The 24945-nt window shown below is 40.9% G+C and overlaps 2 protein-coding genes and 1 non-coding gene across 3 annotated transcripts; 2 read left to right on the top strand and 1 right to left on the bottom strand.

Annotated features, from left to right (window-relative positions):
- Positions 1-490: 490 nt before the first annotated feature.
- On the bottom strand, positions 491-24626 carry LOC124633868. The gene is made up of 15 exons (XM_047169238.1): positions 24229-24626; positions 22058-22186; positions 20454-20573; positions 19878-20004; positions 4346-4472; positions 3692-3769; positions 3193-3279; positions 2844-2962; positions 2645-2731; positions 2180-2564; positions 1893-2091; positions 1639-1717; positions 1507-1565; positions 1139-1303; positions 491-1049 (listed from the first exon to the last, which is right to left on the bottom strand). The coding sequence occupies exons 1-15, from the start codon at positions 24295-24297 to the stop codon at positions 849-851; spliced, it is 2031 nt and encodes a 676-aa protein (XP_047025194.1). The 5' UTR covers positions 24298-24626; the 3' UTR covers positions 491-848.
- Trnag-gcc lies at positions 7022-7092 on the top strand. Its single transcript has one exon. It is a non-coding gene; the product is annotated as a tRNA-Gly (tRNA).
- On the top strand, positions 9751-19045 carry LOC124633869 (collagen alpha-1(V) chain-like). The gene is made up of 6 exons (XM_047169239.1): positions 9751-9894; positions 12368-12494; positions 17429-17605; positions 17684-17780; positions 17862-17940; positions 18058-19045. Exons 1-6 carry the CDS (start codon positions 9885-9887, stop codon positions 18675-18677), a joined length of 1110 nt encoding a protein of 369 aa, XP_047025195.1. The 5' UTR covers positions 9751-9884; the 3' UTR covers positions 18678-19045.
- Positions 24627-24945: the final 319 nt, after the last annotated feature.

Here is a 24945-nt window from a genome sequence, read left to right as displayed (position 1 = left end):
GACTGTTTTGTGACCACACATTGTCACTCGATGATGCATTGTTTGCATGATTAATATTATTAATTGTTCACTTCTGATGGGATAGAACTACCGAAAGGCGAATGAACATCTATGACAATTCTAAAATAAATATGTTCTAACATAGTACTTAGCTGTCCTAACAATTCTGACATAAATATGTGAGCTAGGAACCTTATTAAGCAACGACCAAAGTAAATGGATCCACGTAGGTACAATAATCTGGTAGCAAGGCAATTTGCAAGCAAAGTCGAGCATATTATTTATGTACTTAGATATTCTACACATAAGGCTTTTTGTAGGTGGAAATTGGCACGTAAAATAAGAACCTACAGAAAGGTAAAATAATAACTTAAGTAGGTACGTAAATTCTAATTTCTGAACTGACAAATGCTGTTATTTTCCTAGTAGTCAGGCGTTGAATCAGCATTATATTTTACCTATTACAAGGACGAATTTAAAGGAAAAACAATTTCTTATGACAATAAATACAATTTATTGCAATAACACAATTTGTAGTACAAAACATATTTCAATAATTGCAAGCAAATCGCAATGTGTAAATGCTTCAATCTTATACATTTCTAAGTTTCCTTCTTACAATTAGGTATGTACACATAAATACAACTACACAGAAGATCAAATTGTTCTTCATCACACACAACACCAACCACTTTGGCAAAGTTAGTCCCAACAGATTGCTGTCGATCTATAGTCGCAATACCTTAGCGCAATTAGGTATCTACATACATATAAAGAGAATCGTAACAACGAACTTCTCACTTCATCACCCAAAAAAAAACTATTTCATTTACTTAGAACGTGTAACATCAGTAGTCACTGTCAGAGTCCTGGTGAGTATCCCTCGGCTTGATGATGCCGAGCTTGGTGGCGAGCGCGGCCACGTTGGCGCGCACCTCCTCCTGCACCAGGTTGAAGGACATGGCCAGGAGTGCGATGCCGAACAGCAGGTACAGCGAGCACAGCGCTATCGAGTGCACGGCCGCTTGCGTGTCCTCCACGCTCTGACCCTGGGGTTAACAAACATTTACAGACATCGTTACTAATAGAACTGAAGATCCAGCTTCTTATAAATTACGAATTAGATGATGACTCTCACCTGTGCAGGCACGAAGTCCCCGAAGCCGATGGTAGTGAGCGTGATGAAGCAGAAGTAGGCGGCGTCCAGGTACTCCCAGCTCTCCCAGCTCTTGAAGAGGAACGTGCCCGCCACGATGTACGACGCCACCAGGAACACGCACAGCCAGATCGGCACCGGCTTTATCTGACCAAACGATAATCAATTGACCTGGTGCTACTCTTGAACTTTGAGAAGGATTGGTGTTGTTTAAAATTAATTCTTAAGATAGTTTACTTAGCGGTAGCAAATTATACAGCAGACATTTTTCATCACATAATAGACAGAAGGCAACTCTATTGCCAGCTTACATGTTTATCACAAAATAATGGTGTTCTGGAGTAACTTACCTCCTCTTTTACGACATCGGAAGGTGGGTGGTATATCTCAGACGCTCGAGAGCCCCACGCTGCAAAACGCAATAGAAATTTGAAGAACTGTAATATTAATAAGTGCAGTATGTCGATGTACAATGAGGTCACCTGCAGGGGGCCTGCCCCGGCGAGGCACCACCACCGCCTCCACGTCATCGCTCCAGTCATCTCTTTCCACTGAAGGCGTCTGTGAATGCAATTAAAATATTTAGTCGGGACATCCTCATTCCCTTGTAGGAAAGCACTAAGCTGCCCCGGCAAGTCGAAAACAATCATAAATGCTTTAATCTACATTTGAATATGAAATATGTTGGTAGAACCCAAAGGTTCTCATAAGGAGAGGCAGTTATTTGAGTACATACATGCGTGCGATATCTGGAGTCGTCTACAGTTTGCAGTCTCCGCAGCGGGCGGCGCGGTGGCTCGGGTGGCGGCGGCGGGCGCTCCTCGTCCCAGCGCTGCTCGTTGTCATAGATGGCTGAGCGGGCTCGGCGCTGGCGCCTGTTGGTGCGGTCCCACGGCTCCTCACGCTCTATGTATTCTGATCTACCGCGCTCCGATCTGTTGATTGACATTGATTGTGTATTTAATTTCAACTTACCATACTTATATTTCAGAGCAAATTAAGTTGTGAGTTTCACTTATTTACCTCAAGTCCCGTCTTGACCTCCTGCCCTTCGGATAATCAAACTCAAAGTCCTCATCTTCAGGGTCGTACCCGCGGTCTCTGTAAGCGTACAGGTCCTCTCTCTCTCTCCGGCGCTCTCTCTCCAGCGCCTGCCTCTCCTTGTAGTTCTCATAGTCCACGTCATGTAGGTCATGCATCTCGAACATGTCCTTAGGCTCATCATCAAAGTGTCTCTGATCATCAAAGTCTCGTCTAGGACCATACTCTGGTTTGGCTTTAGCTGGTCGAGGCAAAGATTTGCTCCTGAGATCAGCTTTTGACGATGCTATCTTCATGTGGTGATTGTCTAGCTCTTTTAAAGCTGCCTCGAGATCTTGGAGCGGTAAGGAAATCTTGGGAAACTCCTCTGCAAGTGATAGATAGTTTAAGGAAACACAACACTAGACTAAAATATAATTTCGATTACTAATAGAATTCGAAACTTACCATCTTCATCGTAAGTGTCTCGACTTTCTCTGTTATATTTTTCATAGCGGACTGGTGAGGGATCCTCTATGTCATAATCTCTTGCGGCTACGATCAAACCAAACCACATATGTATTAGTTCCAGATACATGTTAAATGTCACTACCTATCTATAGTAGTGCCCCTATAGTTGACGAAAGTTTGTTAGTTGTAGTTTTACCGTGTGGTCTCCCGTGCAGCGGCGGCTGTGACTTGGTGCGCGGCAGTGACGCCGCGTGCGCCGGCGGCGGCTGCCGGGGCCGTCGCACCCGCCCGCTGCTGTAGCCACTGTCTCGATACCTGGCCGAACATGTTAAACATACACAAACCGTACTAGAACAGTCAACTGAAAGCCGACCCCCACGTAGTTGAGATAAGGCTCGAGAGATGATGTCTAGAATAGTCAACTGATTAAAATGTTAAAGATAGGTACAATTTTGTGCCGTTAAACTGGCCATTGAGACAGGAAAAAAACGGGTTCAACAGTAAACACAATAGATGGGTTGTAGCAGGTGTTAATGGTTGCCTACCTGCAGTCAGTGTCGGAATGGGCGCGCTCCAGAGGGCGCGCGCGTCGCCGCGTCGAGCCGCGCGTGCTGCCGCCGCGGACCGACCGCCTGTGTACACAACACCCTTACGTTACTACGCACTAAGACACAAGTTCATCGGGGCTATGGGATTGTTCGAAAGAGTTACCGCGGCCCTGGTACATAAAAGGCCTACGAAGGAACACGATGGGTTTTTAGTCAGTAAAAGTCTGACACTCCCTCACTGCTGCTAACTCACAGCTGGATTTTTTCCATGATCATTTGATGATTTACAATGGTAAAAAAAACATAAGTTATTCGACAGAATAATGATTAAAGTCCGTGTAGCTTAAAACAAGTTTAACAACAAACAGTTTGTGTTGCAGGGGAAACTTAGGCCTTAAAGCTCTATGTGGACAAAGTACATAACAACTACATATTTATAGGTATCATACATACATATATGAACCTTAGAATGTACAATATGGAGTAGACACTGTACCTGGTAGAGTGATGGTGTCTATGGCGTCGCTTTGGTGGTCGAGTGCACACGTAACAGCACACACGCCAGTAGAGGAACCTACACGATATTATAATATAAGTACAATATCAGCTATATTATTTACCATCTTATTAGACTTATCACAGTGAAGTTATTAGTAATCTTCGGTATAAGACAACAAAATTAACGCCCCTACTGTTTACTGTGAGCAATACTTCTAATAGCGTGTTTCTATTAAGTGCCTTTAGGGACCTACTTTATTCAAGTTTTAATAATAAAGTTTATTGATCCACAGTTACATTAATGAGCCACTTTTTAAAAATTAGAGTAAATTATTACAAATGTTCGGTGTAACTTCTGTATGGGAGACATTTTCATAGGTTCTGTGGTCCCCAAACTAGGCGCTGCCTGTATCTTGGGGACCTACGAAATGGTTTATCAAATGTTTTTGTACATACTTAATGCTGAAGGTTTCTGTGTAGTTTTATGAATAAGTAATTCAGTTAAGTACAGTAGAATAAGTAGAAAAAAGCCAATTCCTCCTTTATACACTACGAAATACTATGCCGTCTAAAAAATATTATAAACCTCAGAAAGTTAACTATAGTCCCAAATTCCCAATTCTCACTTATGAACCAATATACCAGGACTTGCCTAAAGGAGGAGGCCATGACGTCACCGATGTTGGAGAGGCACAGCAGCATGAGCGGGATGCCCAGGATGGCGTAGAATATCGTCACCACCTTGCCTGTCTGCGTCTTCGGGGCTATGTGCCCGTAACCTGTTAACAAAACATTTGAATGTCTCTGTTAACTTTGTTTGTATTCATATTTAGATGAACTTGATCATTTTGATTTCTGACACTTACGCGAATATTAGACATTTAAATAAAACTACTTTTACGGATTTTATCGCGTTATATAAATATTATTTAATCCCGACGTTTCGGATCCTTTACAGCATCCATGGTCACGGGCAGACTAAGGTGTTGGTCGTCTTGATATATTAGTTACAAACAGCTACCCTACATTTTGTTGATTATTATTGACAATCCGATTCACGCAAAACGAGCTCACTGTATCCATAGGTCGAGCAGTTGTAGGCTTGGATTTTGATTTAATAGTTTCTATGATGGGATTCCAAGCAGGTGGTATGCACCAGCCATCTTCTCTATTGAAATTTGGATGTTTTTTAATTTCAATAGCCTCGCGAATCATCCTAGGTAGGAATCGGTTTTCTCTTGCAAGGGCTTGTGGTTTATCAAATCTGATGTAATGCTGGGCCTTGTCTAGTGTGTGTTCACAAACTGCTGACTGTCTGGAACGGCGGTGTTTGACATCGGCGATGTGTTCTTTTACGCGGGTCCCTATGCTTCTTTTAGTTTGGCCTATGTAAGAGAGACCACAATCACATTCAAGCTTGTATACACCCGCATCTTGTAGAGGTATGTGACACTTGACAGGTGGTAAGAATTGACTGATCTTCTTCAGCGCCTTGAAGTAGGTTTTGATTGAAGCTCGCTTCAAGATGTAGCCAATCTTGTCTGTGACTCCTCTTATGTATGGAAGAACAGCAGGTAGACGCTCAACTGTGGCTGGTTTCACGCGGGTTCTGCGACGAGGGCGCGGTACTCGGAGCTTGTTGTCGTGCAGTACTTGCTTGACATGTTGAAGCTCAGCACCCAGATGTTGTTCATCGCAGATCCCACGTGCTCTCTGAAACAATGATTTACCAACGGTAGATAACTGTGTTGGGTGGTGGTGGGACTCACCATGAAGGTATTTGTCTGTATGAGTTTTCTTCCGATACACAGCGTGACTCAAGGTGTTATTAGGGTTACAGTTCAGCATATTCAGTAGGCATGTTATTCTGTTTCTCATGCCTACTGAATATGCTGAACTGTTAAAACATTGCCTAACATCTGGCTATTTACTGTGGAATAATCACTTCTACACGCAAGTGGATGGTGTAGCAATGGGCTCCCCAGTATCTCCCATTGTTACTGATATCTTCATGGAGGATTTTGAGGAGCGAGCCCTGCAATCTGCACCCGTAACACCCAAATTCTACAAGCGGTACGTAGATGATACTTTCACAATACTACCATCTGACAAAGTTACAGCATTTTTAAATCATCTTAACTCCATAAACCCCAAAATTCAATTCACTATGGAGTCAGAGGCAAACAACTCCTTAGCTTTCTTAGATGTTTTGGTTATCCGTAACCCTAATAACACCTTGAGTCACACTGTGTATCGGAAGAAAACCCATACAGACAAATACCTTCATGGTGAGTCCCACCACCACCCAACACAGTTATCTACCGTTGGTAAATCATTGTTTCAGAGAGCACGTGGGATCTGCGATGAACAACACCTGGGTGCTGAGCTTCAACATGTCAAGCAAGTACTGCACGACAACAAGCTCCGAGTACCGCGCCCTCGTCGCAGAACCCGCGTGAAACCAGCCACAGTTGAGCGTCTACCTGCTGTTCTTCCATACATAAGAGGAGTCACAGACAAGATTGGCTACATCTTGAAGCGAGCTTCAATCAAAACCTACTTCAAGCCGCTGAAGAAGATCAGTCAATTCTTACCACCTGTCAAGTGTCACATACCTCTACAAGATGCGGGTGTATACAAGCTTGAATGTGATTGTGGTCTCTCTTACATAGGCCAAACTAAAAGAAGCATAGGGACCCGCGTAAAAGAACACATCGCCGATGTCAAACACCGCCGTTCCAGACAGTCAGCAGTTTGTGAACACACACTAGACAAGGCCCAGCATTACATCAGATTTGATAAACCACAAGCCCTTGCAAGAGAAAACCGATTCCTACCTAGGATGATTCGCGAGGCTATTGAAATTAAAAAACATCCAAATTTCAATAGAGAAGATGGCTGGTGCATACCACCTGCTTGGAATCCCATCATAGAAACTATTAAATCAAAATCCAAGCCTACAACTGCTCGACCTATGGATACAGTGAGCTCGTTTTGCGTGAATCGGATTGTCAATAATAATCAACAAAATGTAGGGTAGCTGTTTGTAACTAATATATCAAGACGACCAACACCTTAGTCTGCCCGTGACCATGGAAGCTGTAAAGGATCCGAAACGTCGGGATTAAATAATATTAATATAACGCGATAAAATCCGTAAAAGTAGTTTTATTTAAACTTGATCATTTATGAATAAGGAAAAATAAAGAAATCATCATGCGGTCACGGTCAACACGATCTTATTCATTCACGATCACTCTCACAAACTTGTTGATTGTGATGTCATCAGCTACGTGAGTGAACCGCTATTTGTAACAATCATGTATGAGCATCGGTGGTTCAGTGGTAGAATGCTCGCCTGCCACGCGGGCGGCCCGGGTTCGATTCCCGGCCGATGCAATCTTTTTGGATTCTATTTTATTAAAATACATTTATTTTGCAATTTAATTTAATTGTTTCTATTAATAACCAAAGGAAAAAACAAAGTGTTTCTTTTGTAGCGATTAACTTTTGTAACTTTTACAACGGTTAGTGTGGGTATGAAGTGTTACGCCATTCTTTTACAAGTAGATCTGTAATAGAGTAATAGAATTTATTACAGTATCGCAACCGCCTGGGAATTCCATGCGTTTGGGCCGCTATTACTTGCCAGTGAGCTACTCGCGCCAGTTACTAGAACACAGCGGTGCTGCGTCAGTACGGCACGCATGCCCTCTGCAGGATGTGGATAATGAACAATAACAATTGTATAATTATGGATAAATGTCTCGTCATTTTGTTCTCCAAGATAGGTATTTATGAATTCCCTCGCCTTGACATCCCCCTGAAGTTTTTGTATATAATGGAATTCCGTTCAGTATTATTCTAATGATTTGGATATTTATTTATTTTTTCCTTATAATAAATTCACACTCTAAGCCTTCTAAACAAAAAAATAATGGAACTAGCTTCATTCATTTCGACCACAAGCTAGTTTCTTGAAAACACTCCTTATCATACAAAACCACGGAAAAGAAAGAACGAGTACAAAACATTCACTCGAATTACAAATACATATATGTAGAGAGATACCAGCTATGGAGCTTATGAAGGAACTATAAAAACGTCAGTTACAATATTTAGCGTAAGAAAAATAACATTTGACATGTTCTCATTTACGCTCAATTGATTACTGTTCTCAGTTTAATCTTCCGTGTAGCCACAGCCTCGCCCAAACTACCGACATCCCAAATCAGGTGTAATTACCTAATTACCAGTCCCTGACCGACAAAAAGCACAAAACCAAATTATACAGATATAATTATCTGCGATCAATAATCCAAGTTTATAGATAACATAACGTTTTTTGTGAAATCGATCTGTTTCCGTCGCGGCTTGAAGCGGATACCACCGAGGTCGGCTTCTTGTGCGACCTCCTCAAATAATTGTAACTCAAATGGTGCCCAGTTAGGGAATACATAAAAAAGTTATTGATAAATAAACCATAATATTTTAGGGTTTCTGAATACTTAGTTACATAAGCTGCGAGTAGGATAATGAAAATCAAGCAAATTAAAAATAAAACATTTTCAAATAGGCCTATAAAGCTCTTTTGGGATGTCGAAATAATCGCATATTTCAAGGAACAGGTCTTATAGAAAAGTGTCTGCATGATTGCTCAGTGTTGTTTTTCTTTACGGTGGTATTTCCTTTATTATAATAGTAAATAGGAATAGCATAGTTTTATTTTTATTTTATTATTGTTATAGGTTTGAAAACAATAATAAAATAAAACAAACAGGAAGAAGTTTCATAAAAAAATAAACACTAGTTGATGTCAAATTAATGAGCTTCTGTAGTATTTCCGAAATATACCAGATCAGTATAGGAAACTATCTAATTGGCCAAATAAGACGACAAATACCACGAACCACCAAAGCGGACGAGGACCATTAAAGACGTTCAGTGGCATTTGGCCGCTTTCGTTAACTTGTCTGATACATTTCTCAGCTCGGAACTCCTCATTGCCTAATTTGATAGCCAGAATGAAAACAATACTAATGTTATCGGATGCGCTAAGTAATTGGGTCATCATCGACAGCAGCTCATTACACTGGGCGTCAGTTCGACCTCCGTGCTTCCCCGACGTCCAACTGATGGTGTATGGACAGCATGCAGTCGGCGTATTGACGGACAAAGACAGATAATGCTGCCCCTGAAGTAGTTTTACTTCAGTCTGTATCTTATGAAATATGCAACTACAATATTGCACCCTTGGTTCTAAGAACTGTTTTAGCCTTTCTCTAGTAATTTTACGCAAATAACGTTAGTCTACTTACAAAAAAAAACATTAGAACAACTCCCAGGATGACATTTAGCAGCATTTGTGATCATGATATAAGAAAATGCCAGTTAATTAATTAACGGCTGTTTTTAAGAAAACTCCTCTGAATCTGGGTTATCTGTCATCAAGCTACCTATAGGGTTAATAAACAAATTAACAAAACAGATCTGGATCCTCTTAACCCTTTACTGGAGTATACCTTCATACGTTTTACACGTACACCTCACACACAAAGTAATGAGCTTCCTAAATTCGGGAATGTCTCGGCACCACCGTGGATGATGGTGTCCGCGGCTGCGCGAGAGCAACGCCGCGGCCTTCAGCTTACGTTTCAAGCAATCGGCCGCGCCGATAAAACGCTGCTGCGAAACAACTTCAATGACCAACCCCTACACAAACTTATACTAAGTTTTGAGAAGTAAAATTACTTATTTCAACATATGCGAGGTGTTTAATAGGAGTGTTTTCACATATTCAAAAACATTGTGACATTGTAATAACAGAACTTGCACAGTTTTTTTGCAGTATTCGCCAAATTATTCTACGAAGGGGCATAGCCTAATCTAATCATGCATGCGACAATAAAACAATTCAAATTATGAGTTTCACATGGTCATATTACAAAATATTGGAGCGGTGCAATTCAGTGTCATGCGCCATTTTAGCGGCGCGGCGCGTGCGCAAGTGCAGCTGAAATCAGTGGCGGGCAGCAGCTCAGAGCACAGTTACATAACGTAGGGCGAGCAGACCAGTCGCTCATATAGTGGCATTACAAAACTATAGTGATGTACTGAAAATAATATTACAACAATTATATGTTCAATATTCACATCGACCACAAACGAAGGGAAGTTCCAATTTATACAAAATGAATATTGGTGCGTATTTCTTATTATTTATTTTAATTTTATGAATTAATTTGTGCTTAATAAACTAACTATCGTCCTTTTTAATTAAAAGACACACTAATCAATATATTTTGTAACTTCTGGTCGTCGGTAATGTAATAAAAATAAAATACGTTTATGTGTTTAGTAATATGTAAATTCTTTGTAAATAAAATATAATTCTTAATTCTTAAATATCATAAAGTCCTAGTATGCGTATAAACAAATCCTTGAGATTTGCGCAACCCCGTGCGTGTTGCCGCCCGCCCACTCCAGCCGCCATACACGCGAACTTATTTGAATACGCTTTTTACATTTCACTAACGTTGGGAAATTGCAATAGGTTGGATATCTCAAAAAAGGGCATTAGATATAAAACAACTTATTTCTCAATGTGCACTATCATATCTTAGATGCACACGATATATGAATGTCCAAAATTACCACCTGACTAGTCTTTTATTTTAACGAAATTTTAAAATAGGAATATTATTTTTATTGAATAACTTAACAATAGTTTAAAACACGGTTAAAAGCAGTGAAAAGCATGTATTTAAATCTAATTTAAAAGTCTTTTTGTTTATCTGGTGAAAAAGGCAGACGGAAGTTGTACTTAATATAATAACAGTTAAGATCGTAAATATTTTCTAACTAGCTCAACCAACAGTTTAACAAGTCAACAGTTTCAGGCGCATTCCGTGGAGGCAAGAGATCAAAAGTAGGCTAAAGCTTTCCTCGATAAACAAGTTAAGAAGAAGCTAACTAAACAATTTTGAAATCGATCCTGAGATTACCGCGTTCAAGGAAACAAACTCTTCAGAATTTCTTCCACATAAAATAAATATGGAAGTTGCTCTATATCTGTCCCATTTTCACGTCAAACTACCGGTTTAAATGTTTGGTACAAACAGATTTTCCAAAGCCTGAGACACACAAAGGTACGATACCTACGCACGGTCGGTACAATTTAACCGAAATGATTTTTGTAAATGAGTAGGTACGTGTAAAAATTGCGAATTTTAAAAACCTTTAAGGCCAGCTAATCTCATGCTCAATTCTCTTCATCCAGTAATAATGATGTAGTACATGAGCTCAGTGGGTCCCTGCTGGTCGTCATGTGCTCATCTACCAGGTCATCAATGACATCAACTGTCTCTTGTGACATCATCTGTTGTTGTTTATCTTGTGTCGGACTGATTGTGTCAGGCGCTTACAACATCCGGGCTCTTACATTACCGAATAGACCATAATAAACAAATTTTTCAAAACAGACCTTCCCATTTCCGAAGTCTGTTTTTAAGGATTTTCGTTACAGGAAATCTGAACAATCAGTTTCATAAGTTGAGATAAGTTATTGAACCCAGCACGTTCTAATTGTTGTCTTGCAATGCAATCATTAGTGCAGAGGTACCGGCGTCCTTTCCAAACGCCGAACATTTCCGATAGAACGCGGATAAAGGACCATTGGTACAACAACAGCAAGAGGCGAGTGCTGCGATATTTGTAAACTGTTCCTCGTTGCTGCCGCTACGTGGCACGTGCTTGCGCATGAGTGTGTACTCACACAATCGGCAATAAGCTAATCTGTTTCTGTAAAAGTGTTATTTCACTTTGCCATATATGTAATAGAATCATCGAAAACTCTTAAGTATAGCATTGTCCCTAAAATGATCATTTTTGGTTTTATCATTCAAATAAACCTACTCTAAATCTACTCTATCAAAACAAACAAATCGTTTTAGGGAGTGTTCGCTTTAACAATAGGCTACCTAAATACCTTTCCACCTCGGTCTTTTTTAAATATAAAACCTCTCACTGTTTTTTTTTTCTTTTTTATTTTGTAATTTTTAGTCCTCCTTCCTGTCTTACCGAGTTTGTGTTCTTTGCAACAGTTTTCAGTAGGGAAACACTTAAATCTTGATGCATCCTGTCGTCATTACGTTGGTATTCAAGATTTCATTATAAAGGCCTCCCTTGTTACTCTTTGTTATCTATTTCAGTAATCCTAATTGCGTACCCCTAGAGCTCTGATTCATTGTTTAGCTCCTGTCGTCATAGTGTGGCATAATTGTTGTTTAGTTACTAATGTTATTACAATCACGCGATCAACATTATATCCGAATGACTCATACTACTAATAGGTACTTACAAATCTTTAACAATCCTTGAAAAAGTGGATTCGTTTCCTCGGACCATTAGCTGCTGCTTAATTAAATATCGTCGGTTTCTGTTTTTTGTTCTTCTTTACGCAAAAAACCTGATCCCTTGCCGTTTGTTTTAGTAGACAAAAACAAAAGTTGCTCATTTATTTTTAGGGTACATGAAGTAACCAAATCAACAGTTTTTCTGAGATACTTCTAGAGCTTACAAAGATCATAAACAATGTGTATCTGTTAACTATCCATTTCTTTATATATGGTAAATAATAATATGAGATCTTATGTATGTGTATTGGCTATTCCAGGAGTGTTATGGTTAAGCGTGCTGCTGGTGGCCAGCAGCTCCGCCAAGTGGCGCTGGCCAGAAGGCGAGGCGGCGGCTTCAGTCCGCATCGACACCAAAGTGAGATTCATCGAATCTGGCGACGACAGGTAAGTAAACACACACTTGTCGAACAATATCAAACCAATTTACTGCCAAGAGTATCTTCACCTGTGGTAATACTGACCAATACCTCACAAAGTATTGCTTCAGGGCTTCAGCAATAAAATGTCTCTTCAAAAAACTAGCAAACCGCAGGTCAAGATTCTAGTGAACACTGAGACTTGTGGGCTTTCATAAGCCCTAGAATACTACAATAAGTAGTTGTAAAAAAATGCCATTCTATTCACAGGAAGTTTCGAACTTCTGCCAGAAATTTTGAACTACTAATTTATGTAACCGGCTTAAAACTCGTTGGTCTATTGAACGTCTTCACACAGCAGATAGTTCGTGTTACATGATGAGTAGGTATATCACACGGTTGGTGAAGAGACCGCGCCTGTTCGTAGGCTGTTGTAACGTGTTAGCAATCAGTCAGCTCCGTCTAGCTCGACTGGGCGTGGATTGTTCGTACTGCGAGCTCTTACGACACACACCCTAAAATGTAACGAGTTCTCACCACTCTGTGTAATCTACATGTACGCTGTACTACGAAATAGTAGGAGTGCTACTGTTGTCTTATTGTTCTATTTCGTGTAATTAACAGTTCAATTGTTTTCGACCACTATTCAGCAACAGCTTAAGATGCTTCTTAACTTTGTTTAGCAAAAATATTACAAAAGTTTTATCGCCATTGTTCATCGAAGAGTTATCTCGTGAGATAACAAGAACGACTGTGTATAGTAAACCATTGGCATCTGCCTATTGCTGAATAACTAGAACTGTCCAGCCTTTGTACATTATGATAGGGTTAGCAATAAGTATTCGCGACGGCGAGGGATTCTTTATTTATACAGTTTATGAATGACCTCGATGAGTAATTTCGATGACAGACGAGTCGCCTTGGCCCCTACGATATTCAGATTTTATCAAAGTTCGAGATAAAAGTAACCGTTTATGGCAAATCCTTGTTCAAGACGTATAAAACCAATGCCATCCATACAGCATACGTAAATATTGTCCTTATGATAGTTTATTCTTCATCTAAGGTTAAAACTTTGGAAGTTGTATTTCCTTATACCATAGAAGGTTTAGCTCAAAGAACTTATTTTAGAGAACAGTACTGCGATTCTATAAAATTCGAACAACAACTCGCATTTCACTTCGATTCGAAATGTCATTTCATACTTTAGGGGTGGTAGGGGAGGGATGGGCACTTTTTCACTATTTATTGCATAAAAAATCAAATTTTACAGATAATCAACTTTTATTGCCATTTCTTATGTTTGGCTAGATATAATCAAAGAGCTTTCCTAAAAATTACAATCAGTTTCAACATTACGAGATATTTATTAAACGGTTTTATTTAGCTCACCAAGTTTGTTTTATTATATATTCTTGGGTCAAATTTAGTAATTCAAATTTCACCCTCTTCCTGTCAACCGATTGATCAGAAATTTTGTATACACCTTTAATTCCGATGACAATACAATATAGTAATATCAATAATATTGTAAATCCAATATGGCCGCCGGCACAAAATGGCACAACCCCCTCAATATGGGTATCAAATGAAAGGGCTACACAAGTAGAATACTGTCAGCAACCCCAGCGGGGCCCAACAGGGCCAAGGCCTGCCTGGGCTGCGGGATTGTTCGAAAGAGTTACCGTGGCCCTGGTACATAAAAGGCCTACGACGAAACATAACTGTTTTTAGTTAGTAAGAGTCTGGCACTCCCTTACCACTGCTGACCCAGGGAGGAGTCACTAGATGATTTTTGGCGTCGTTAAAAAAATAGACTTTTTTAAATTAGATTGTAATAAATTATCAGGTAAGAGACCGTGTAATAATGATGCACTAAATGAATTAGATAGAATTAGGAATATTCGGTAGGCATTTTCATTAAATACTAAAAACTAGAAAATAAAAAATCGGTAAAAAACTTTTAAGTTAAACGGTTTTATCTTATGTGCACTATTAATCTATTGTTTATTTACTAATCTATAAATTAAACTGAAATCTAAGCCTAAATACGTAGATTCTAAAAAATACCGGTAACTTATATTGAAAATGTTTACAGAGGGAGAAATGGGCATCTAGACTTGCGGGTGGTTTGGGCATGCCCAATGTTCAGTTGAGGATTTTTAACTATTGTCAAATACAGAAAGATGCAGTTTAAATTCAAAAAGAATGGTTTGCGACGGGAAATTCCTAAAGATTTAATATAATGAGCAATACAAGAGGTATCAAAAGGTTCAAAAATAAAAATAGCAGCTGATAAATATGGAGTCCCTAGATCAAGTTGGCAACGGTACCTGAAACAAGATTCTATAAAGGATTTTTCGCGCAGATTTATAACCTCACAAATTTTCACTGACGAAGAAGAACAAAAATTTGCAAATTATACATTACATGGTATGTCCAAGCCTCCCTACCATAGGGAGCATTGGACACTTTTGACTTAGTTTATAAAAAAAAATCGGTAAAAAAACTTTTAAGTTAAACGGTTTTATCTTATGTGCACTGAAAACTAGAAAATAATAAATAGTAACTTACCTGTCAACCTACGTAGGTGGTCCTGGTCATATTAGACTAAAATAAAAACGTGGGGCCCATTAACTATTGCTGTAGTACTTTCTTCTAGAGGTAAAATAGGTGTGGATTCCATCGACTTACTATAATCGTAACTGGAGATTTTGACAATCAATCATTAATAATAGAAAATACACATACCTTTCATTAGTTTTATCTTTATAACGATCCGAAACCGCAACAAAATATTTAAGTACTTTTACGAGTGTTTGTTCTTGACAACTCACAGAAATGACAGATAGTCTATGGATGAACACCGTTACCAGTCGGTAACGTAAACTACCCAATAAAAAAAAAACAAAACTATGATCAAATCAGAATAAAAGGACCCCCCTTTTATTCTGATTTGATCATGTCTCCCAGCTGCCCATCTCTCCCCTACCTCCCCTATAGATAGACAGATTTTGACAGATCTGTCAAAATCTCGAGTTTAATTTAGTTCAACTTGTCAACCCGCTCGAAAGTGTAGCGCTAGTGTAGTTTGACAATGTCAATCACGAAACTTTAAGGTAGAATTCCGTGGGTCGCGATTGTCGCAACCGCGCGCGACAATTGTCAACCTATGAAAATGTATGGCACCGCTGCCGAGGGCCGCGACAGTCGCGCGCTGCCGACGAATTTCGTGAGCCGCTCGCGGCCGTACGCTTCTCAACATGGTCTAGCGCTTAATAACATCTATAGAATTTTAGTAAAACCAGAATTAAATTGTTGACAATGCCGCGAGCAGCTTACGAAATTCGTCGGCCGCGCGCGACTGTCACGGGCCTCGGCAACGGTGCCATACATTTTCATAGGTTGACTATTGTCGCGTCCACGGAATTCTACCTATAGAACGAATGCGAAGTGAGAGTGATGTCGAAGTGAAATGTGAGATTTTATAGAATCGACGTACTGATTCGATGATGGATGACGAAATCGTTTTGTTTTATCGAAAACATATTGTAGTCCTTTGAGCAAACACATCTGACAGAAAATTATTTCGAAGTTATCTTTTGGACTGCCTAATACAATAAACCTTACCATCACTATCAATAGTTATACCCTAAGTAGTTGCACGATGCCAACCTTTGGTACTAACATATACTTAGCTCGAGGTTTTAATTAGATCCTATTCTTTATTAACTACTATTTGTTTGTCAAACTGAAGCTTTTCGATTTATCTTTATCCATTTCATACAGTTTTCGATGTTTTGTTATTCTTGAAGGTAACGAAAGTATTGATTGATCGCGAATGGAGCTTGCGTTATTGAGGGAAAACCCTGCCGTGAGTGGTTAGTCGATCTGGTTGCAGTCGGGTAGGCAGCGCCTTGGCCGACTTCCACTGCTGCACAATGGCTCCCACGATGTTGCGTCACTGACGGCTCATTCCGCTAATTTGCAGTAATTCGCCGCAGGACTCTGTAATTGCTACTGTCACTATAATAATGGCAGCGAGGTAGCGATGAGTGCTAGCGCTCATGTGACGTATGACGCTTTCGGGCGACAATGCCTTTACGTCAGGATTATTGAGAAGGTTTCATACAGAATATATGTTTGTGAATACTGTAATATTTATAAGAGACGTACAATTCTTCCAAAAAAATAACACTGTGTTTAATAAGCGCCTGTTGTTTCAATGCTTGTCACGACACAGGATACATACATTGCCCACAGATGCAGTTTTCCCTTCGCACACGCAACGCTGATCTAGGCCGCCTAATTAAGTACCTAAGGTTAATTACAATCGGACCTAAACTAAGGCACGCCACAATCATTATATTGGCTCTCAACAGACTTACCGACGTGCTGAGTCATAGATTGTTTGGTGTTTTCCAGGAAATTCTGTCGCGAAATCTATAAAAAGTTTTCTAGTAAAAAATATACCTCGCTGTTACCAAATGTATTGAAAACTAGAGTAAGTTAAAATTAACTAGTTTGATATGATGTAATGTTAGTTACATTACGTTTAGCAACGATGGCGGATCGATCTTTTAGTTGCGAAGTGGTTCAGTTTGCGAAATCTTCTCATTACGCGAAGTGATTTTGGACTTTGCAACCATAGGAAATATCTAAGCTATTTGTACGATACTTTTTATTTTCCCATTGGTATTGTGTTGTGGTAATAATGCTTGAAATAAGGTAACGTTTCTCTAACATACCAACCATACCGACGCCTTTAATATCAGTTGATGTTATTATAATGAAGTGACGAAAGGACGATACCAAAAACGTCCCCACCCTCCAACAGATTTGTAACCAGTGTCATAAGCGCCTCATCTGGTAGATCATTTCTTATTATGGCGACATACTCCAAATGTATGTTTGGAGTTATTATTGAGACGTATTATAATGTTTTATTGGTATTGTTTCCAGGGATCCAGAGAAGATCCAGGGCATGCACCGCGTGCAGTCTGACGCGCCGTTCAAGGAGCCGCAGGAGACGGAGGGCTTCTACAACCGGCCGCCGGGCTCCGGGCGCTACCCCGTGCGCGTGGAGGCGCACCGCACGCCCTACCGCGTCGACGACAACGCCATCTACCCCGTGCACACGTACGTATAAATATACTTTCAGGTTCCTAATGTACTAAACAATTCATTGGAATAATGTAGAAATAATGCTGTTTCTAGCCCCCCGAAAACTACGGTTTCTGACGGCACCCTCGATTCGTTGCAATACTGCAAGTGCGTCTCCAACCCCGACTGCGATCCGAGACCAGACTCCTTGGTATGAACTTTGTGTACTTACTCGAACATTTACTTATTTATTATAAACAGAATTGTTGAAGTGTGTTGTTGTCGTGTGCAGGGCGCGTGCGGTGCCGGCAAGTTCCTGTGCTGCTACCCGCGACCCAGCAACAAAGACAGGGTGACGCCGCAGAACACCGGTACGCACCTACTATTATAGATTTATTGAAACATCAAGAATAATTCTTAATGTGTTTTGTAGTAGCGTACACATATAGAATATTACGAAATATAGTTAACAGTCGATTTGTCGACAGAGTTCTTCAATGAACTGGAAGATCAGCGTCCGATGCTGCTGCCGGGACGCGAGAACCTAGCGCGGCCGTTCCCGCCGCCGCCCAACTCCGTGCACAGCGGCCTGTTCGGCTCGTACGGGCCCGGCCACGACCACGACTCCTCGCACATCGGCGTCTTCGACAAGCCGCTCGTACTCATCGGCCCCTCCGGACCCTCAGGACCCGTGGGCCCGCCGAATAAGCCAATAGAATCTGGCGTGCTCGTTGGCCCCGAAGGCCCGACCGGCATCGTCGGCCCCCTCCCCAATGGACCCCCAGACTCAACTCGAAGCGAAAGTGCACAAAGAGGAGTCTTAGTTGGCCCCGTTGGTCCCTCAGGAATAGTGGGTTCATACGGCCGACGTCCAGTACTAGTTGGCCCCGGCGGACCCACAGGAATCATTGGGCCTAGCAGGACTGGACGTGGACCTAATGTACTAGTCGGACCGGGTGGACCCACTGGCATCATTGGCCCTGCCAGACAACCAGGTCTGCTCACTGGCCCAGGGGGCCCAACAGGCTCCATTGGACCCGGTCGCCCAATCCTAGTGGGTCCCGGTGGACCCACCGGTCAGATAGGTCCGAGATACTACGGTAAATAAATGTGCCATGTGTCGTGTGGTAACTAATACAAGTGTGGAACTAACTCGGTACACGTCGTTGTTGTTTAAGTTTAAGACTGCAGTGTACCGTCATCGTGAGCATGCAATATTTTGATTAATTGGTAACGAATACACCGTCAGTGTTAACTGCAATAAACCCAGCTTTGTGTGTGGCGAGTCTGTGCGCTGTGTGCGAGTGTGACGGCTGGGACTCTTGCAGGCTGCGCACACAGCAGGCGGAGGACCGGCTCGCCGGCGTGGGCGCCGCGCGTCGACTTCTCCAGCCCCGCTCCGATACACAAGCATCGGCGGAACGCTCAACCCGTCGCGAACATGTGTGACTGCAAACAATAAACCGTCGCAAACTCTTTTTTGTTTTCTTTTTTGATTTCTTCAACCTAATATTGTTATTTACATCAAGTCACTGATAGAGTCAACATTGTCAATGTCCAAAGCTGTTTGAACTATCGAGCATGAGTGCCAATAGCGGCAATTAAATTAACAAACTGACATTCATTCCTAAAGTCATATGTGTCGGATTTATGAGTAAAATAAGTGCGAGTGATAGAGTCCGATATAAAAACTGTGACGGATGGCGGCTGGCAGCGCGCCAGGCGCCGGCGCACCCACCGCTCGCCGCACCGACACACGCTAGCCGTACACGACAGAAGGCACAACACCTAGCTCACCATTATACTCACATAGAATCAGCTCAACTGAACTGATTACCTAAAAGAAACTTGTCTTAGCCATCGTGCTTGCCAGTCTATGCCATACTAAACATTTAGTTTGTCGCATCTTCCTCGTCGCAGCAGAGTTGTATCAAAAGTGGCGTTACGGGATTGGATGCGTAAAGTACACGCGCATAGTGAGCCTTCTCATCTTACCCTAACCCACATGCTATGCACTTACATATAACGCACACACATTGTGCTGGAAACCTACAATTTTGAAACCTTATTGCATATTTGCGTACCTAACATTGCTGTTTCCAAACCGCTTTAGAAATATGACTACATTTATTTATTGATTCGGAATTTACTGAATTAATTTAAAAATCATCAACTATACGATATCAACCATGGTTGATAAATTCCAACCATTTTTCATAGAAGTAGTAACACTTAATAGATAGATAAAAGAAGATAAAATATAAATATAAAATTAGAAATACTACAGTGTGTATGTGATGGGACTCACCGATGGTGGTGATGACGATGATGGAGTAGAAGAGCGCGCCGGTGAAGGTCCACTGGATGTGGTCGGTGCTCTCGTTGCCGTCCCAGCCGCGCACCTTCATCTCCAGCAGGATCGCGTTCTCAAAGTCCTGTTGCAACAATAACTATTTAGAACGTTTGATCCAACACAAAATATTCCTGAAGTAAGTATTCATAGCCAATGTTATAAGTCCTTAATATTTCTATGGAAAACGTCAATGAAAAGCTGTCGAGATCGCTTCGCACGCGCCAATAAAGTGATTGATGTATGATGTGCCCACTCCGGCATAGTGCTCGTCTACTCGTAGCTCTCTACATCGGATCAGGTGCGTGCGAGTGGAATGTGAAAATATTTCACCTTGGATATTTCGGGTGTCAGTGACTCTGCCGGGCTATAATTGTGTTTCATAAAGATAATCGTGTGTGAAGTTTTAAAAGCTTTGATAGCTATCTATTTTTCTCTGAAGGATACCTAAATATGTAGGCAGGCATATAGGCTGGTAGAAGCTCATATTGTCGCTCAGGGAAGACATTCTCTAGGTATGTAGGTAAAGCCTACCTTGAGCATGTCGACGACCTCGCAGGTCCAGTTGGTCTGGTTGAAGAGCGGCACGGTGCGCGTCATCGTCCAGATACTCTGCGTCGTGTTGCTGCGCAGCTGCGATATGTTCCGCTTCACCTGCATCACACCAACTCCTTACATTGTATTCCCTATCACAAAGGCTCATGTACAGCCATAACGCCTCCACCTACCTGTCTGTTCTTGCTATTATAATGAACGATATTAGGCATTGACGTAGACATTTGACTCAATTAACGGGACGTTGGCACGGCTATTGGTTTCACGTCCGTCGTAGCAACGTTTTCAAATATCGTCCATGTGTACAAACAAACACAGGAACTTATCTAATTATGGATCATAAGAAGTATTTTCTACCAGCGGAATCTCAACGACAGTTGGTCTCCTAGCATTATATATTTATTCACGTACCTATTTCTTTATTTTTCCTTTGTTTGGACATGTGCAAGTCTAGTTAATGTTACTACATTATATAGTACATTTGGACATATAAACGCAAACACAGTCCACAGTTGAAGACAGCTAGACCCCGACGTGTTTGTAAACATTCTGATTCGCGCTGAATATCATTAAGCAGATGTGACGCACATTCCTACATACAGTCTGCACTATCTCAGAGCTGTACTGACGGATGAACAAGTCACAGACAAGACAGGAAAAGCACCTTTAGCTCTAATGTGTCTTAAAATGTTTCAATAACTATAGAAAGCTCCATAAAACTGTGTATATTTCAATTTAAACATTAGAATGTTCGGCTTAAGTACTCTTTAGTTGATTTTTACAAGCATGAATTCTCAGAAAGCTGTAATATAAAGCAAGTTTACGAGGCAGCCACCTGACGCGCGCGCCTCAACAGCGCACTCAACAGCAATACGCCGCCAGCTGCATGATATTCTAATAAGTATTCAACATATACATAGCAGTAGTCAGTAAGTACTTTACAGAAGATCTTGAATTGACCCGTGGAGGAGCACCTGTTTGTGAGCGCGAGCAAATGCTCCCAATTGAAACTTGCTATAAGTACCTAGTAACAAATACTAACTAAACATATAAACTGTTGTAAAACATTCTCGATCTTGTTTAGTTTGTCGCGTGTGACATATTTAATGAATAAATCTTAATACCGAAATAGCTTCACTGGATCCTCTATAACTAACATATTATTGTCGTCTCGTGTAAGATCATGTCTTTTAAGTTGTACTCTTTCATAGACTTTTCCTACAACTGGTCGCATATCGGCCGTCAATCAGCTGACTTTGAGTACTCTGTGGCACACTGCCATAACGTGATAAACGTAATTTATAGCGACAAGATCAGAAATAGCCCGGTTTGATAAATTACTGTTTTAGTTTTTAAGAAATATGTTTTACATTTTAAAATTCATAAAACTGCTGATGATATTATGAAAGGGATAACACGAATAACAGAAAAGTACACATTGCTTGGCCAGCTTAGGTTTAATACACAATTAATTAATACGATATATAAATAACAATCACCGACACACGTGTATTGTTATTCACAGTAGTTTTGTTTATTCGAGTAAATATGTAGTTTAGCTGTAAAAGTGAATATGCCGGTACCTCCTTCTCGTGCTCAGCCTCGAGCTTCTCGAAGGTGACGGCGCCGAGGATGCAGTAGGCCACCACCAGGCTGATCATCACGAAGTGCGAGAACACCACCGAGCATAGCTTCCACGTGTAGTACAGTACCTGATAGACACAGACAGTTCTTTATGAAAGTGCTTAATGATTGGGATTGGGACCCTGACAGGAGTACCTAAGTGTTATTTAAGTATTCTTCCATCACAATGAGTGTAGAAAGTAGCTATATTATAGCTTGAGTGTATAGGAAGATACGGCCAATGGGTCGTCTTAGGTAAACGCAAGACACTTCAGGGGAACACTGAACTCAATAATGAGGTTATGATAATCGTATGTTACGTGAGTGAAGAGCGGCTTCTATCACGGCAGGCGAGGGTTAAGGGAACATTGAAGGTCAGGCTCAGAAGCCAGAACATAATATTGAAGTAGGGTAAATCAGGCATACGTGCCCCAGTCGATAATGTGCCCCACTCGCAGAACTGACAGATACATTTTGAATTTGGCGCTAATTTGGTCCGTGCGGGTTAGTGACAGAAGTATGGTGTCGATGTAAAAAACTCAGTGCCTTTATTTATTTGTTTTAACGAAGAAAAAGTGGTCACAAGGTATGTATCATAGTCTGAAAATGTTTTGTGTTTGTTGTAACATTGAGTTAAAGTATTTGGTTCATGTTTTTTTCCGTTTTTTAAGTTTTATTCTAAAGCTAACCTCTTTGAACTATTGTGTATCTACAATTGCGTTTCGTTTTTCTTAAACTTCTTTTTTGAAATCAAATGGGGCACGTTATACTGAACATTGGCTAATGCGCCCCGATTTCTTTCGTGTAATGTGCCCCACGTCTGTATTGATTTTATATTTTTATTTTTAAGTATTTCTGATCGGTTATTTTATTTTAGGAAAGGGGAAGGAGAAAGCTACAGATCCAAGAAAATGAACAGAAGAAAATATGAAAAAAGCTGTAGAAGATGTCATAAGCATGTAAATTGATGTCATATTGATATGTATTTTGAGATGTTGTTGAAAGTGTTGAGTGAAAATGATTTAATTGGTAAGCCTGAAATAATTTTCAACATGGACGAAAGTGGCATTCAAATTAACCATAAAACTGAAATCGAAGGAAAGGAAAGAAGACTAAAAAATGAGAGGCTTTACTGAGGCACATATGACTGATGTATCCGTGGAATGTGCCCCACCCTAGACTTTAAGAAATCGTTGATCTCAGCTATTTTAATTACTTTTAAGAAGTTTTTTTTTTGTTATTATTATACCTATTGAGTCAGAGGTTAAGACTAATTACTTTAATAAACATATTTTAAATAACCCTGTTTATTATTTCAATTTTTCGAATGGTGGGGCACAATTGCCAGGTTTACCCTATGTACAAAGTTATCCGCAGCAAATCTATTCCTAGTTTAATTGCTACTCTGCGCAGGAGTTCTGTTCGTACAATGAAATAGAGCAATTAATTTGTACTCACACATAGTCCATCTTATACATAACAGTTTTTAGTCAATTAGCTGATAGCTTGTTCATTACTGCCTACACACATACGGGTACATTTCTAACTTTTCAGTGGACTTCAGAGAAACTATCATCCATTAGGAACTCTTATATTTGATTAAGTTCCTTATATAAGTAGTCACAAACAGATTGTCTTGACATTCAGCACACTACTTAATATACAAGCTTCAAAAAAAAACTTTTTATTTAATTCATCTTACTTTTCATTTTAATAAAAAGAATTCTGACGTGTTCACATGATTTAACAAGCTCCAATAAAATATCGTTGCTACCCACTGAGCACGCGCTGTATGTTTGTATGTGTCAAAACAAGTCATTAGCTGAGTGTATTATTGCTATAAACACTCGCAAGGAGTTCAACTACCACCAGCTTTCTAGGCCAGTGAAGATTTACAAACGCACCTGCCTGTGTAAACTGTTGTACTGCTATGTTTTAAATTCGTCTTAATATTTTGTGATTAAGTAGGTGCTCTACATAGCTCCACGTACCAAACATATGGGTACAGAAGGAGCGGTATCGATCTGAACCACTCAAAACAGAAACACGTGAACCATGAAGGAACACGCAGAATAGAAGCTAGACTTCTAATCACTAGCCTACTGAATGATCACTAAGCACAGGATCTTACTTTAGCGCATTTGCTAGGCGGAGGCAGAGGATAGTCAGCGCGCTCGACGCGCACCTCCCGCCGCGACATGGTGCCACGCCGTCACTCCTCACCAGCGACCACTGCTGGGCTCCAGCACACCAGCCCCGCACCATGTGACGTCACACATGACCCTCACTCGCGCACTGCTCATCCACCACCGTCGTAACCACATAAATCCCACTGTTTACGTTCCACCTCGCGGCCGACACTGATGCGAATAACAGATCAAACGGCGTTGATCCCACAATACAGCGGTTAATTTATACCTCGGATATAAATCTCGCATGGACAACGTTATGATATGTGCGGCTAATATTGCCGAGTGCTGGCGCGCGCGGGGACCGCCGGCCGCTGGAACACTGCACGGATAATTCGGGAGTAGGGGATACATCGCGGCCCGAATCCGCGACCGCTGGGTTTACGATCAAAGCCACGGGTTATTTGGGTCGTTATACATAAACCCATTCACAAGCGGCTCGTTATGATCTGCCCACGCGTGAGGTGCGCTCCACGCACGCGGTGTCGGCAGCTTGCGCAACTCATGATAGCGAAGTGTCGTGACCACTCGCCTTCGACACTGTGGGCTAATAGCATAATCTGCATTTAATTCTAAATTAAGGAATAAGTAATGTCTCTCTAATGTGTCTCGTTGGCTAGTGGTCTCAGGCCAAGATATTTTTACGACTAGTTTAACAT

This window comes from Helicoverpa zea, chromosome 10 (assembly GCF_022581195.2).
Source record: "Helicoverpa zea isolate HzStark_Cry1AcR chromosome 10, ilHelZeax1.1, whole genome shotgun sequence".
Lineage (NCBI taxonomy): Eukaryota > Metazoa > Arthropoda > Insecta > Lepidoptera > Noctuidae > Helicoverpa > Helicoverpa zea.
The sequence above is the reverse complement of the archived record's forward strand: the minus strand, read 5'-3'. Positions and strand labels throughout refer to the sequence as shown.